This window comes from Triplophysa dalaica, chromosome 9 (genome assembly GCF_015846415.1).
Source record: "Triplophysa dalaica isolate WHDGS20190420 chromosome 9, ASM1584641v1, whole genome shotgun sequence".
NCBI lineage: Eukaryota > Metazoa > Chordata > Actinopteri > Cypriniformes > Nemacheilidae > Triplophysa > Triplophysa dalaica.
The window spans coordinates 6,560,915-6,574,637 of record NC_079550.1 but is presented as its reverse complement, the minus strand read 5'-3'; the positions used below and the strand labels follow the sequence as shown (position 1 = coordinate 6,574,637).

The following is a 13,723-nucleotide window of genomic DNA, read 5'->3' as shown; positions in this document are numbered from 1 at the left end:
TATCGGGTGACCCCTATTTTGTAGTGTTATCGGAATTCTGAGTAAACAACTCATTCCCTACATTTGTTTACTACCTTTTACCCACAATGCATTTTGACTTTGAGTGTACATCCGATGTCACTCATATTTCCAATGACACAAAACTAACCAACCGTGTGTTTGATTTATCTGGAGGAGAGTGACCGTTAATGCCACGAATGTACATTATACACTTGTGTTTGTTCTTGTGGACAGTTATTTTCTACTTTTTGAACGGATTAAATGAATGCTTTAGCAGTGTTTTGATCTCTTTATTATAAGTAAATGTTTTTATATGTTAGAATAAATGTGACAGTTAACATAAAAATGAATTTTACCATTTTACAAAGCAATACATAAAGCCACACAGGTCTAAAATAAGCGTTATGATGAATGTCCGTGACAGTGCTGTCAGACTGTCAGTGTCTGAAATTGTTCACTCATTTTCATTCACTTCTTCCCCATGTAGTGGACTATTTAGCATTCTCTATATTGGGAATAGTGAATGAGTGAACAAGTTAGGCAATTCAGACACAGCTTGAGATATTGTTGAAATTATATAGCAGAAAAGCTAGAAACAGTGGTTTAAACGGTTTGTATGTCTATCTAATCTTATATCACATTCATTATTCACATTTGCATTTATAAGCCTACGCAGACAAACAATCGCCAGCTAAAGCAACCCAATAAGAATGATCTAACTTCCAGAGGAGCTCCGCTGCAGATTCAACATGCTGATTTGGCCCCCCAAAAAAGGATGATGGGACCATTTTTAGTTGTCTGGTGCCACAACACTACCTGATGGACAACTTATGCAACATTAGATGTTTTACCCCCCCCAAAAAATCTTTTGGTAAAGTGGCGGTCACGAACAAACATTTTTCATCGATAAATCATGATATATCAATTAAAAAGTTGATTAATTACGATTGGACTGACCTAGAAAATACATTTCCAAACATTTTTTGACAGTAATAATTAAGTGAAATACTACAGCAGAATGACCACACAGATCTGATCTCACTTTTCTTTAGTCATTCTGAGATAACATGACATGAGATAAAAACTGAAAGTGCTAAAAATCTAAGAACTGTGGCAACATTTACAAGATTGCAAGAAACTACCTGGAAACTACTCAATTGTGTAGATAACAGATGTCTGTGTGGGCCACCATCTTTTGCATAACTTTTCCTCAGTCAAATCTCGCTTTGTTTATTACTGTATATTTAATAGCAAATATCGTTTGGCATTATATTTCTGTGATGATATCTTCTGTCTACATGCCTATATGTGTACAATATTTAAAGGTCCAGTGTGTATTTTTTTGGGAGGATCTATTGGAAGAAATGCGATAAAATATAAATAATGAATTGTTGTTGTTTTTACCTTAGAATGAGCTATTTCTATCTACACACAGCGCAGGTTCCCATACATGTTGTTTCTACAGCAGCCCTAAAGGGACAAACTGCTCTACAGAGCGCGTTTCCTAATATGTTATCACCTTTACAGAAGTGAAAACCTGACATCTTTGTTCTGTTACAGCCACCATAGTACTTTGAAAGGGGGAGTGAGTGGTTGGTTGCAATTTGCAACCTCACCACTAGATGGTGCTGCATTTCATACACTGAACATTGTTTTCACTCGAGGTTTTAATGCTATGTGACTTATTAGCCTAACCCAACAGGAAATGACAAGGAAAATATTCAAAACTACTTTTACATAGCTAATGGAGAAATATGATTTGGGGTTCAGAAAGTGTAGTGTGGTTACGTAGATGGAATGTAATGCCACTCCAAAACTTTCAGAGTCCTCATCTGAGGCAACATCAGTTTGTTTAAGGAGCTGTTAGCTCCTGGTCTGCTGTTGTTTGGATAAGATGGTTTGTGGTGGAGAGAGAGAGACAGTGTAAAGTGAGAGAGGTACTGTTGTGGGAGAAGTGTCTTCCTCCCCCATTTCACTGTGACAGATGACTGAACCGCGGGGATCTTCGGGCGGCTGCTGACAGGACTGTATTTCACTAGAGCTCCGAAGCGTCTGTCAGTTTACACTAGCTACCGCATTTACTTTGTATCATTCTGCGGTATGTCATTGTGAAGTAACGCAGGGTAAAATGAAAAGACAGTATAAGTAAACCAGATGGAAATGAAAATAAGTTTTGGAGAATGTCCTGGCTGTTTAGAGTAAATAGGGACTGGGGCTGTCAATCTCTTCAAATGATAAACGAAAGTTGTATTTTGACTTAAAGATATTAAATTACTTTAGAAGATTTGAAAACTTGGCACTGTCAAAGTATGGTGATGGACTCCTTTTATGGTGCTTTCTTGGTTTTTTTTTTGCTGTGCAACCCCAGTCCCCATTGACTTTTGAAAGGTAAAGAGCACCAAAAACACTACGACATGCTGAGCACATGTACATTTTTCAATGTATATACAAATAGGTTATTTCAATTTATTTTAATGTATAGGAGGAAACATCTGAGAATAAGATTATAGTTAAAAAAGCACAAGAGAACTACACATTAAATCTCTTGAGCCATAAAAGATCAACCTATGAGCACTACAATTTTCCTCTGGGTTATTATTTAATACATTCCTGGCCCTGAATCGCTCTCCTCGCTGTGATTTCATTGACATATTTACTATTACAGGTAAAACTCTCCTACACTGTATATCAGCTGAAAGTGCTTGCAGTTGTTTTAATGATTCACCTTCACCTCAAACATTCTCATTTCACCAACGCTTAACTTCCTTAAAAGAGAAACGTGCCACCACGCTCCATAAATCAACTATGAAACAAATTTTCTCCACTACTGCTTCTTTCATTTTAAGGTTGGCTGTGCAATAACAAATCCCTTATGTCAGCGTGCATCATTTTTTGCAAAATGCCAAGGGTGGTTCGGCCCTGTACTGCTGAAAACAAGGACTTAACAGCCCACAGCACTGAAATAACACTTCCTGTCTTTCCTCCAGTACCCCAGACTTCCTGTCTGTCTGAAAAAAGCTCTGCTGAAGCTGGACATTCCTCCACAAGCTCTCACTCGATGCTTTCACAAGTTCTGTCTTTTATCACTTCTATTTTGGATCTCTCGGGCCGCTTCACTACCTCATGAGTGTTCAAAAAGTGTTGGGTTACAGTCGCAGGAAGACTAACATGAACCATTGGATAGGGTTCTTTAAAATTTGAACACATCCTTATATCTGACCTCTGCTTATAGTTCATCTTAAAAATACAAATCATGCCATTATTTATTCACCCTTATGTTGTTCAAAACCTGTAAATGACTCATTCGTCTGTGGAACACAAAAGAAGATATTTTGAGAAATGTCCATACAATTGTAGTCACAGGGGGACAACGATGTTGGCTTGCCAACAATCTTCAAAATATTATACAGGTTTGGAATGACCTGAGAGTAAATAAATGATGAAAGAAGTTTTATTTTTGAATGAAAACATTTTAAAGATGTTGTGAAATTTTGCAGAATTCCATTTTCACGAGCCATACAGTTTTCTTCAGATTTCTGGTCTGAATCTGTGACGATCCTGTCCTTTCTGTTCTTAGATTTCTGGTCTGAATCTGTGATGATCCTGTCCTTTGTGTTCTTAGATTTCTGGCCTTGGGGACAGGGTTGTGACAGTAGCATGTCTTGTGTACATGTTTTGTTTTATGTGGAGACACGTGGCGGTATGTTTTGATAATTCGACGCGTGTCCTCCTGTTTTTCGTTTAGCTCCGCCCCCTTGTTTCCCCGTTAGTGTCCCATTAGCATTTTATCTCCCTCACCTGTTCCTTCTTCTTCCCGCCAGATCTCCCATGAATGTTTAGTCTTGTCACCTGCCCTTTTCCGTCCCTGCGCAATCTCCCCTCGTTATCATGTCCCTATTTAGTACCTCTGTTTCCCCTCACACCTTGTCGGTTCATTGTATTGTCTTTCTAGTCTTGCCCCGTGTTACCCTTCTGGATGTTATTTGGAGTACCCTGTTTCAAGTATTGAACGTGTTTGCTCCCCGTGAGTTCTGTATGTGGATTTCGTGTTTTGAACTTATTATTTATTAGCTATCTTTTTTTGTTTTGTTCCCCTCGTGGAAAGTTTTCTGTTTGTGAGTACTAGTCTCTTTTTGTGCCATCGTGGGTTTTGTTTTGTTTAAACTAATAAAAGTCTCTTGTACATTCACCTGCGTTTGGGTTCTGCCTCGCTCACAACTGTGACACGAATCGATCTCTTAAAGGAACAGTTCACCCAAGAGTGAAAATTTTGTCATCGTTAACTTGCCCTGGAGTTCCAAATAACTTTCTTTCTATTCTGATTAACACAGAGGAAGATATTTGGAAGAATGATTGAAACTACTAAGAATGTCAATAGTAGTCAAAAGTGCTGTTGGCTGTCCTAAATTCTTCAAAACATCATCTTTTGAGTTCAACAGAACAAAGAAATTAAGCAATTTTTCAGCGTGTTCCAGAGACTTCTGCACTTTTTTAGCTGAAACGCTGGGAACTTTTCTATCTTTGAGCATTCCGCGCTCTTGCTGTCATCTTTGCAGGACGCTCATTCCTAAGGAGAGTAACAACAGTGCTGAACGTTCATAATTTAAAAGCAATTTGTCTTATGCCTTACGACTGAGGCTTTGAGATATTTTTGTAACCATTTCCAGTTTTAGGAACCAATTCTTAATTTTAATATCTCTCTTGTCTGAGCTAATGCTTCTTATGAAAAGCAAACTGAAACTTTGTGTTTTATGTAGCCTACAGTAGGACAAAATGGCTCAACAACTCCAATCTCACGTCAATGATGGACTCCATTATCTGACTCCTGACTTCACTTTTTCCCGCTAATACATATTCATTCCACCACAAGAGACTGTTTGAATGTAAATCAGTCCGAGGGGTCAACAGAGTGGAGTGAGGAGGTTAAAGAGAGTCGCAGATCTGAAATAGAGGGCTGGAGATCAGGACCGAGAGTGATATCATCTCTTGGACACGATTAATAGAAAAGTTTAGGAGGACATAGGAAAGAGAGGTAGCAAACGGTCGAGGAGAAAGACAAACAGGACATGCTCAAAGACAAATAGAAAAGGAATTGGGTGAACAAAGCTAAAAAACTCATTTTAAACTATAGCCTCGCCCTATAGACTTGCGTTATTAGTACAGTCACAATTCTTTGTTATTTTGTTCTTACCAAGTTGTCAAAATGATTGTATTGTATTTTCATACCAGAGTTGTTGTCCATAGTGCTTATGCTTAACCAGAAAATGTTAAAAGAATCAGTACCCCTTCTGTAGCTCAAGCTAATTCATTTTCCGGCATTTAGATAAAGTTCATACGTGTGCCTTCCCGTGAGCTAATTTATCTCATTTAGAGATCTTTTTATAAATCCACCCAAACATGACATAGCTGAAGTACCTTTTATCACTGCAAACATATGGGTCACCTCAAGATCAAGTTTTATTGATTTCATAAAAAGTCTGAAATGTGATCCAGATACAGTATGTGATATTCAAAGCCACATGAGATTGAAACAACATGAGCGTAAGTGAATATGGAAAGAATATATTTGCTAGTGGGCTATAGGGACTGTTTTGTACTATTGTGGTGCTAAAACCCCATCGGTGGAAGTTTAAAGAAAGAAATCGGTTTCCCTGGGGAAAAAATCATTGATTTTGTTTGAGACTCATACTAACTGGCTCACATATGTCCCATTCGAATACATTTTATTCCACTATGACACACTATACAAATCAACAATCACACCAAACAAATCAGCCATTCAATAGAAGTCTCTCGGCCCTATTCATAGAGTACACAATGAGTAATTCATCACATATGAATCTTGAGAACACTCAACAATGAATCATTTGATACATGATGACCAAGAAATGTCAAAAGGGACGGTTAAATTTCATGTCAAGAAACATGAAAGATAAGAATAATATCTGCATTCTTTTATGAACAACTGTCATGGATTTTCCCACTGACTCATCTGTCATGGAAAAGTTTTCACCACACAGCAGGACAAACATGTCCTGTTATTTCTTGCTAAAAGATGCTACCGTCCAAACAAACTACGGCACATGTCGAGAAAGTGATACTTAAATAAATAAACAAATAACACTAAATTAATTGCATCTCACAGAAAAGTGTGTTACTCATACAAATGCATTTATCTGGAGCTATTATATTTCCCTATGAAAACACACATGCTGGTAATCCAAAAACATAACAAAAAAGGAAATCTCTGGTTTCAAACTTTTATTGAGTTTTTAAATGTTGCCAAATACAACCATTTAACAGCAAAAGATGATTTACTATATACAGGTACTGTACATTATACTTATGTATTCAGCTTCTGTTTATATATTTACTATTGGACGGCATCACTTGGACAACTGAATCTTACTACACACCCCTTCAACACATTGTTGCCACTGAAGGCAAATGCTTTGCTAATAAAAGCAATTTAGTAACGCTTTAGATTACAGCCCTCAACATATGCACAGCATGAAAAAACTGAATTTACAGTGTAAACTCTTAACCCTTACTTCCACAAACTTATGTTGTTCTCCTTTACCTTTTCAGATATGTACTCTAGAGGTACATTATTGTTACAATTAGTTACGTTGTAAATTATGTTTAATTATTGCGGGTTGCGGGCTGTAACCTAAAGCTTTACCTTTTTCCAACCCTCGACCTCAACAAGGATTGATTTATTCTTAATGAAAGGTTGTGATTAAATAACATAATTCTGGGTTTTGTTGCAAAAGGAAAACATCATTCACGTTCAAAAGAACAAAGACAGGCTTCAGAGCAGGAGTTTCTAATGAAAGATGTTTTGGTGACAATAAAGGGATAATCTGTCCCGTTATCAGTGAAATGGGCAGCAGATGAGTCAAAGTGAACCGCGGGGAGCTACTGTCCATGCCAAAGCCCGTTCCTCACAGGCCTTGCCACCAGACAGCTCTCATTAACACACCACAATGGAAATGAAAGGGACTCAATTGGCGGGGACAGCCGTGGTCCGGTGATTTAACATCAGGGTACTGTTCCTTTCTCTCTGGGTCCCTGGCCTTTTTCTATTAACCTCTGACTGGGGCTTTTCAATGCTCTATTTCTCTTTTCTTCTGTTCCGCATGCTTTAATTTAACATTGTGCTTCGACTCATGCGGCTATATCAGTGTGAAGAGTTTAAGCACTGAAGAGTTTAGTTCTACTCAGGTAATCCAAACACAAACAAAATAAAGCTGTGTCAGGATAAAAACTAAGGACTAATGGTCGACTTCTATTGATTTGAAGCGTAAAACTGGTGATATAGACCATGACGTTTGCTTTCAACAGCCACAACATTTGTAATAAGCGTCTCATCCACCCAGTCTGCTATGGGCAGCATAACAGGAAGTGATGAGTCCAGCATTCCTGTAACCTCTTTGTGTCTCTCTCGTTCAAGCCATTTCTCACATTGAGAAGCGAAAGCGGACGCCTCAGCTGTCAGACCCCAACGAATAATGACACACCTGGATAGCTGACTAGAAATCAGGTAGAATTTGCCCTGACACTGCAGGCTTTAGGACAAAATTGATGTCTGAACAAATATGAGGCAAACTTTAATGTAACATGATTTGAACAGTTTGTATGTGAGTTTGCACAGACGATGAGCTCGTGAGAATGAAGATGAGTTTGTCTCCACAAGCAAGATGGAGATAAATGGGCTGCGTTAATGAAGATGAAGTATCTTTACGACACCAACAATCCAAGAGATGACCAAGACATTTCCAACAGTTGAAAAAGCAATTCAACTTTATTTCCTGAAGTATTTGTTTCACCTTCTCTGCAGCGAGTTGAAAGGCTATCAGATCAGCGAATAAAAGGCACCTTGTGGGCAAATACAAAACAAACCAAGTTTGGAATTACAGCCCCGAGGTTCCAGGCTAAACTCAATCAGGTTTTCCTCATTCTGTTCACATTGGGGCAAAGGCACCCTGAATTACACCGGCTGATATTGCTGTTCACTGACTTAGAAAGAAAATGGAAAGGGATTTTAACAAATGACCTCCTTTCTAATGATCAGGTATTTACATGACACAAATTGATGGGAAACACAATGTAGACACAGCCTCCATAAAATGTTCAACACATGCACATAAAAAAGCTGTTAGGTTGGCTATTATTACTCACCTTCAACAATTATAATGACCTTATATGTTATTATTTTAATGACTTGTCTATGATGTGTTTCGAAAGAGACAGTAAAGATGCACATGTGACATTAATGCAACTATTTTAAATAAAATAAATTACATAGATTGTACAACCACACAATGTTTGCAACAAAGACATTTTTAAAGCTATAATGTTTGTGCGCGTTATCACTGTAATGATGAAGTGATCAATAAGTCTTGGCAATAATTATGTGCTTTTCACTTTTCATCAAAATTGTTGACGCAAATTCAACTTCATTGAAAATAAAATTTACAGCAATTCAGCACTCTCCAAGATTTAAAATTGTAAGTTGTATAGCCAATTTGATTATTTATTTAAGGCTACTTAGGTTGGCTGTAATATTACTCACCACAGACAAACTGACTTTGTGCAGTTATGGTAAAGACACTATTTATACATAGTTGTATATGGTACTTTCAGATTCCCAAACGGCATGTTGCATATAAAAACACACACATCTATACAGTTAGATGCCACATATATACAGAGTATATATTGCCAGTTCCTTCTATAGGTGTATGGAGTAATTCTCCATTTACATTTACACATCTAGGTGCTTTATAAAGTCATTAATTTATGTGCTTTTATTGGGATTCGATTCAGGACCATGTTCTTCCTCTACAAACTAAAGGCACTGGTTGACCACAAAAAAACAAGAAAGATAACCAAATTAAACAGCCTAGGAAAAAATTAAGAGTCCTCTCCAGTTTTGCCTTAAATCGTCATTGTTGTATGTATTGTGTCCAGTCCAGTGTCTGCTGAATTTCAACAAACATCAGGAATAAACTCACCCTAAATCAATGTGGAAGACTGAGCGAATGCAAAGACAATGCAAAGACACACAGACGTTGTGAAAACATCAGGATTATCATTCATTCTGATACTAAACTATAATTCTACTAATAACTCCAATACAATTCTAATTCTAATAAAATAATTAGTATTGCGCTGTTTATCCGTGAATATTTCTTTGCAGTATTCAAGATCTGCAAACCTTGCATTGATTGCAACAGTTCGTAGCTTTTCAATTTTCTCCAAATGCAAATACAAAACAACATTTTCATTTTTACAAAAATGATCATTTTTACTTCAAAGTGTACCCTATCTAGAAAAACTCAATTAAGAAAAATTGAAAATAATTTTGGAGTCGTCTCAAATTGATCCAGCAGCCATATATTTGCATAACGAAGCCTAAGACGCATCGTGTTTTTATTTGTTTACTTCAGTTTTTCGGTGTTTTGACTTTTAAATGTGATGTTTTGTGAGATTCGCTTAAAGGCGTCTCCAGTCTGCATGCTGGACATAAATCTAACCCTTGTTATGCATCTTGACAGTCTATTACTCACCCCCAACAAACTGCATCCCCCCGGCTGCGCGTCCGATGGTTCTGGAGATGAGCTCTGATATGCAGCATCCCAATAGAGCTGTGAGCGCCACCAGCAGCAGCAGACCGCATCCGATGCCCGTCACCACTGTACAGATGCGCCACTCCACGCTCGGGATACCCTGAAAGCTCGCGTAGCGCCCGCACTCCTCCAGCATGACCGTGGCCTGCCTGTCCTCATCCCGGACGGGATATGAACAGCGGCGAAATGTTCCGAAAGACACGGGCTTACCCATCTGCGAGCCCAGCAGCCAGTAGGGCATGAAGAATCCCACACATGAGGCAGCTGCGCTCAGCAGAGACACCAGAGCCCAGATCATCCCTGTGTATGTCAGACTCGATTTCATGCTGGATAAATCGTTATAAATATCACTTCCAAAAGGGTCGTGGACAAACAAATATGTCACAAAATAATTCCCTTTCCCGGGTTGGACGTGAAATGTCTAGCTCCATAAAGTCTTAAACGTGGTTCTCACTTTCGTGTCGTGTCACCTGTCAAAGAAACAAAACTGTCAGGAGAATCAGAAACACTGGATAATTGAAAAAAATAAGTCATAAAAATAAAAATATATATATTTTCAGTTTTAAAAGCTTTAGTCAAAAATGCAAGCGAATCTTCTTAAACTGAAATTGGCTGTTCACACAAGACGCCCAATTGCGTTGAGATCGCAGAGCGCGTAATGTGCAGAAGAACGCGGCTGTTTAAACTGGAACCCAAAACTTCCAAAATCTCCCAAAAACTTTGATACAGCGAGATGGTGAAACATCTCATATTTAAACAAGCCAATATTGACTAGAAAATAAAATAAAGTCACGCAAAGCCCAAGGCGCTCTAATAATCAATTATTAGTCACTGACACGCGCAGTCCTGCGTAACACTAAATACAGAACAGTCATGCAATGCATGAACGAGCATAAAAAACATCTTGAATAATGAATAACTTACCACGATATTTTGTAGGTGATGTCTTTATTCAAACCCTATCTTTCCCACACCGTGGAATAGATAAAGTCTGTCCCCGAACGAAGCGCAACTCGCGGGTGTGCGAACAGAAAACAAGCCTAAATTCCTTCAGGTGCCCCGTGCTGAGTTGTGTTTCAGTCTTTATGGTTAATTCCTGATACTCCTGTTTGAAAAGCGCTGATATAATCCTGGTGTTTTAATAATAAAAGAGACGGAAAACATTGAGTGCGCTTGCTCCTGCATCGGGCTCAGTGTGCGGCAGCAGTCAGACTGAGTGAGTGAATGAGGCTGAGACACAGTGCGCTTTCACTCACTCGAGTCTCCGCCCCCACAGGCTGCCTTTGAATCATGATGAAGTGTCACATGATCTGTAAACTTTTAAAGTTCATTTGTGTTTATACACGTGGAAAAGGGGCATGTTGTCACACATAGGAGTCAGCTTGATGTTATTCACTCTGATCTGCCACAACACTAAACGCACATGTCTAATATTGTGTACACTATCCTAGATTCATTTGTTTTTCAACAATATTTTGCCAGGAAAACATCTAAATACATGCACCCAACATATGCATCGCAGTGAAGAAGACTCTGATGTGTCAACTTTAAATGTACAAACTTAATTTCACAGTTGCAATTTGTTGCAGACACATTAATTTTTATTATTCTTTATTAATACACAATAAAAATCTCATTTATTCACTTAAAAGGCAGGATCAGGAAGGTTTTTGATGGAGCTGATGGAACAGATATACTGCGTGCATGTGTAAATCTCGGGAGATGCATGGTGCAAAGTGGTGCATTCTGGAGAAATGAATTATTTAGAAAGCCCCCCAAGCCAAGAAACACCGGGGAAAGCCGTAACCCCTTGGCGAACCTCCTTTCTCCATCCAATTCCACTGAGAAAAAAATGTGCTGAAATTCAATTGTTTTGGCCTCTCTGGTGCAATATTTGTAGTGGCTGTACTTATTCATTGTCAACATGTCGTCCCTTTTCCCTCCTGCAAGGTGAAGTTAATGTCAAGACACTAGTTTGAAGTGACTGGGCCAACAGCTAGCTGCCAGTGGGTAGGAAATTATAGTAGCTGTTAGGTGTCACCTCAAAAGATCAGTCTTTATTGTGTTTGTTCAACTGTTTCAACTGGAGGTTTTTCACTACAAAAATGTCAAACCCCAAAAGTACTACCAGGATAATACAATAAGAATTACCAATTGGAATGATTTACAAAATTATCGTCTACTAAATTGGTATTGATTTTTTTTTTATTTATACAGGTGGGGACTTTCTGTTCATTTCTAGTTTTACACAGCTAACCCTATATCCTACCCTTAAAGCATTTATAAATAAAGCATTTGAAACATTACTGGTTAATTGTATAGGGACTGTTTACTCTTGGTACCCAGTGTACAGTTGTATTCATCATGTTTGCATTATGTATAACAAACAACATAGCAATAGGCTATAGCCTTAACAGAAAATAACAATTAAAATAATTCACTCAGATGTCGCTAAAGTATAACTACAAGGAATACATGTCGTAAGCTTAAATTAAAACATAGTACCTAGGTTTATCACTTATGGTGAAAAGGGACAAATACCGTTTTCTTTCATTTGTTAACTTCTCCAGTGGCCTTAGGCAGAAGCAGTAAGAAATAAAGTAGTTTGTCATTTGTATACTTTAGTGAGGATTTGATAGATTTTATTTAAAGTATGTTCACACAAGTGTGCATGTTTGGCCCACGGGCCCAGTTGCATAAACTTAGCTGCTAAGTTAAGACAGCATTTTAACAACTATTCTCCCTGACTAGCAATGAGTTAGGACTAATCAATTTTACTTTTCATATTTCAATTAGCCCAATATACCTTCTTATGTAACTGATTTTAAGAAGGTATGACCAGTCTTTTAGAAAAAATAGATGAATGACTAAGACTAGTCTAAGCAGTTTATGCAACCGTCCCCTGCAGTCTCAATCATCACGCATGCGCACTATAGACGAGCACACAGGTTATGCTTGTGCACTCCCTCCAGCCATTCAGTTATATTCATATTTATAACCTTCATTTGAATTTTGTTAAAGTCTTTCTGTTCTCTTAAAAAAACACTGGTATGTCAATTTTGTTTGCATATTGACGACTTCAAACTGACAACACATCACTTCCAGACTCTTCTTTCACGTATCATTCAGATTTACGTTTAGGCGTCTGCTAAATTAATTATTAAGCCTAGTGAGTCACAAAACGGTCTGTTTAGCAATACAGGATTTAACAACAAATATTAAGCAAAATGATGGTCTACATTAAATAAATATACACACAGATTGAATAATGCAATATGAAAGTATACACGCAAAAAGTACGTTTTATTTCTTAGCACTTAAACGATTAATGTTTATTTTTATTTGCACATTCTTTCACATTTACGATATTTCGGAGCGCGTCCAGTCATACAGGTGCTTATGTGGAACAACAGTTCCGCGCTCTTGTTGCAGCGGGGACGTGTTTGCAGGTTACTCACAATAGCTTCCTAGAGCTTCAGGTTGACGTGGATATTAACGATGGCGGAGACTAAAGCTGAGCTGTCAACGGACACATCAAACCTTCACATTTCTAACAGCAGCGGGAATGTGTCCTCTCAGTCCAATAATCCTCTTTCCAGAAAACTCAACAAGATCCTGGAAACCAGGCTGGATAATGACAAGGTCTGTGGCGGTCTCTTTTGCTTTAGTTAGCCGCTTAGCTTGCCAGTGCACCTGCAGTTAAAGAACGTTACAGTTTGTAAACATAATACAAACAAGGGTAATAAGTCTGCAATTGGTTATTATATTGATAGGTTATTTAAAAAATATATATATAACTAGCCATGACTCTTCCCTGTGTTTAGCAGAGTAAGCCAACAAGTTAGACCAGGAGTAAATATTGGCATGGGTTTTGCATGCAGTAGTATGGTAACGTTAACATTGTTTTACTAGACATGGTACTGAAGGAATGTCATGTTAGTTATGAATGTTTATCACGATCAGTTCATGGTTTCTTGAATATGTTTCATTGATTTATTCAGTACAATAAAGTAACATTTGAATATTACGACATTGGGCTGTTTATCTTTAATAAAGGTAACATTTTTAGGGTATGTGTTTCGTTTTTTACA

At 37.9% G+C, this 13,723-nt stretch overlaps 2 protein-coding genes across 5 annotated transcripts in view; one reads left to right on the top strand and one right to left on the bottom strand.

Annotated features, from left to right (window-relative positions):
- LOC130429222 (LHFPL tetraspan subfamily member 6 protein) overlaps positions 1-10,839 on the bottom strand; it is a 65,969-nt gene extending 55,130 nt beyond the window's left edge. The window contains exons 1-2 of the mRNA XM_056757667.1: positions 10,557-10,839; positions 9,573-10,102 (exon numbers count right to left, since the gene is read on the bottom strand). Of these exons, the coding sequence (XP_056613645.1) occupies positions 9,573-9,957 (385 nt within the window). The 5' untranslated portion in view covers positions 9,958-10,102; positions 10,557-10,839. The remainder of the gene's footprint in view (positions 1-9,572; positions 10,103-10,556) is intronic.
- Positions 10,840-13,082: 2,243 nt separating this feature from the next.
- The window catches only part of cog6 (component of oligomeric golgi complex 6), a 93,968-nt gene continuing 93,327 nt past the window's right edge, over positions 13,083-13,723 (top strand). For 3 of the 4 annotated variants that reach the window (XR_008907466.1, XM_056756502.1, XM_056756503.1), the window contains exon 1: positions 13,084-13,274. Coding sequence is in view for 3 of the 4 variants with exons in the window: in XM_056756502.1 (XP_056612480.1) it covers positions 13,131-13,274 (144 nt within the window). In the remaining variant the exon portion in view is untranslated. Of the gene's footprint in view, positions 13,275-13,723 lie in introns of all 4 variants that reach the window. The other variant, XM_056756504.1, reaches the window with a different exon arrangement.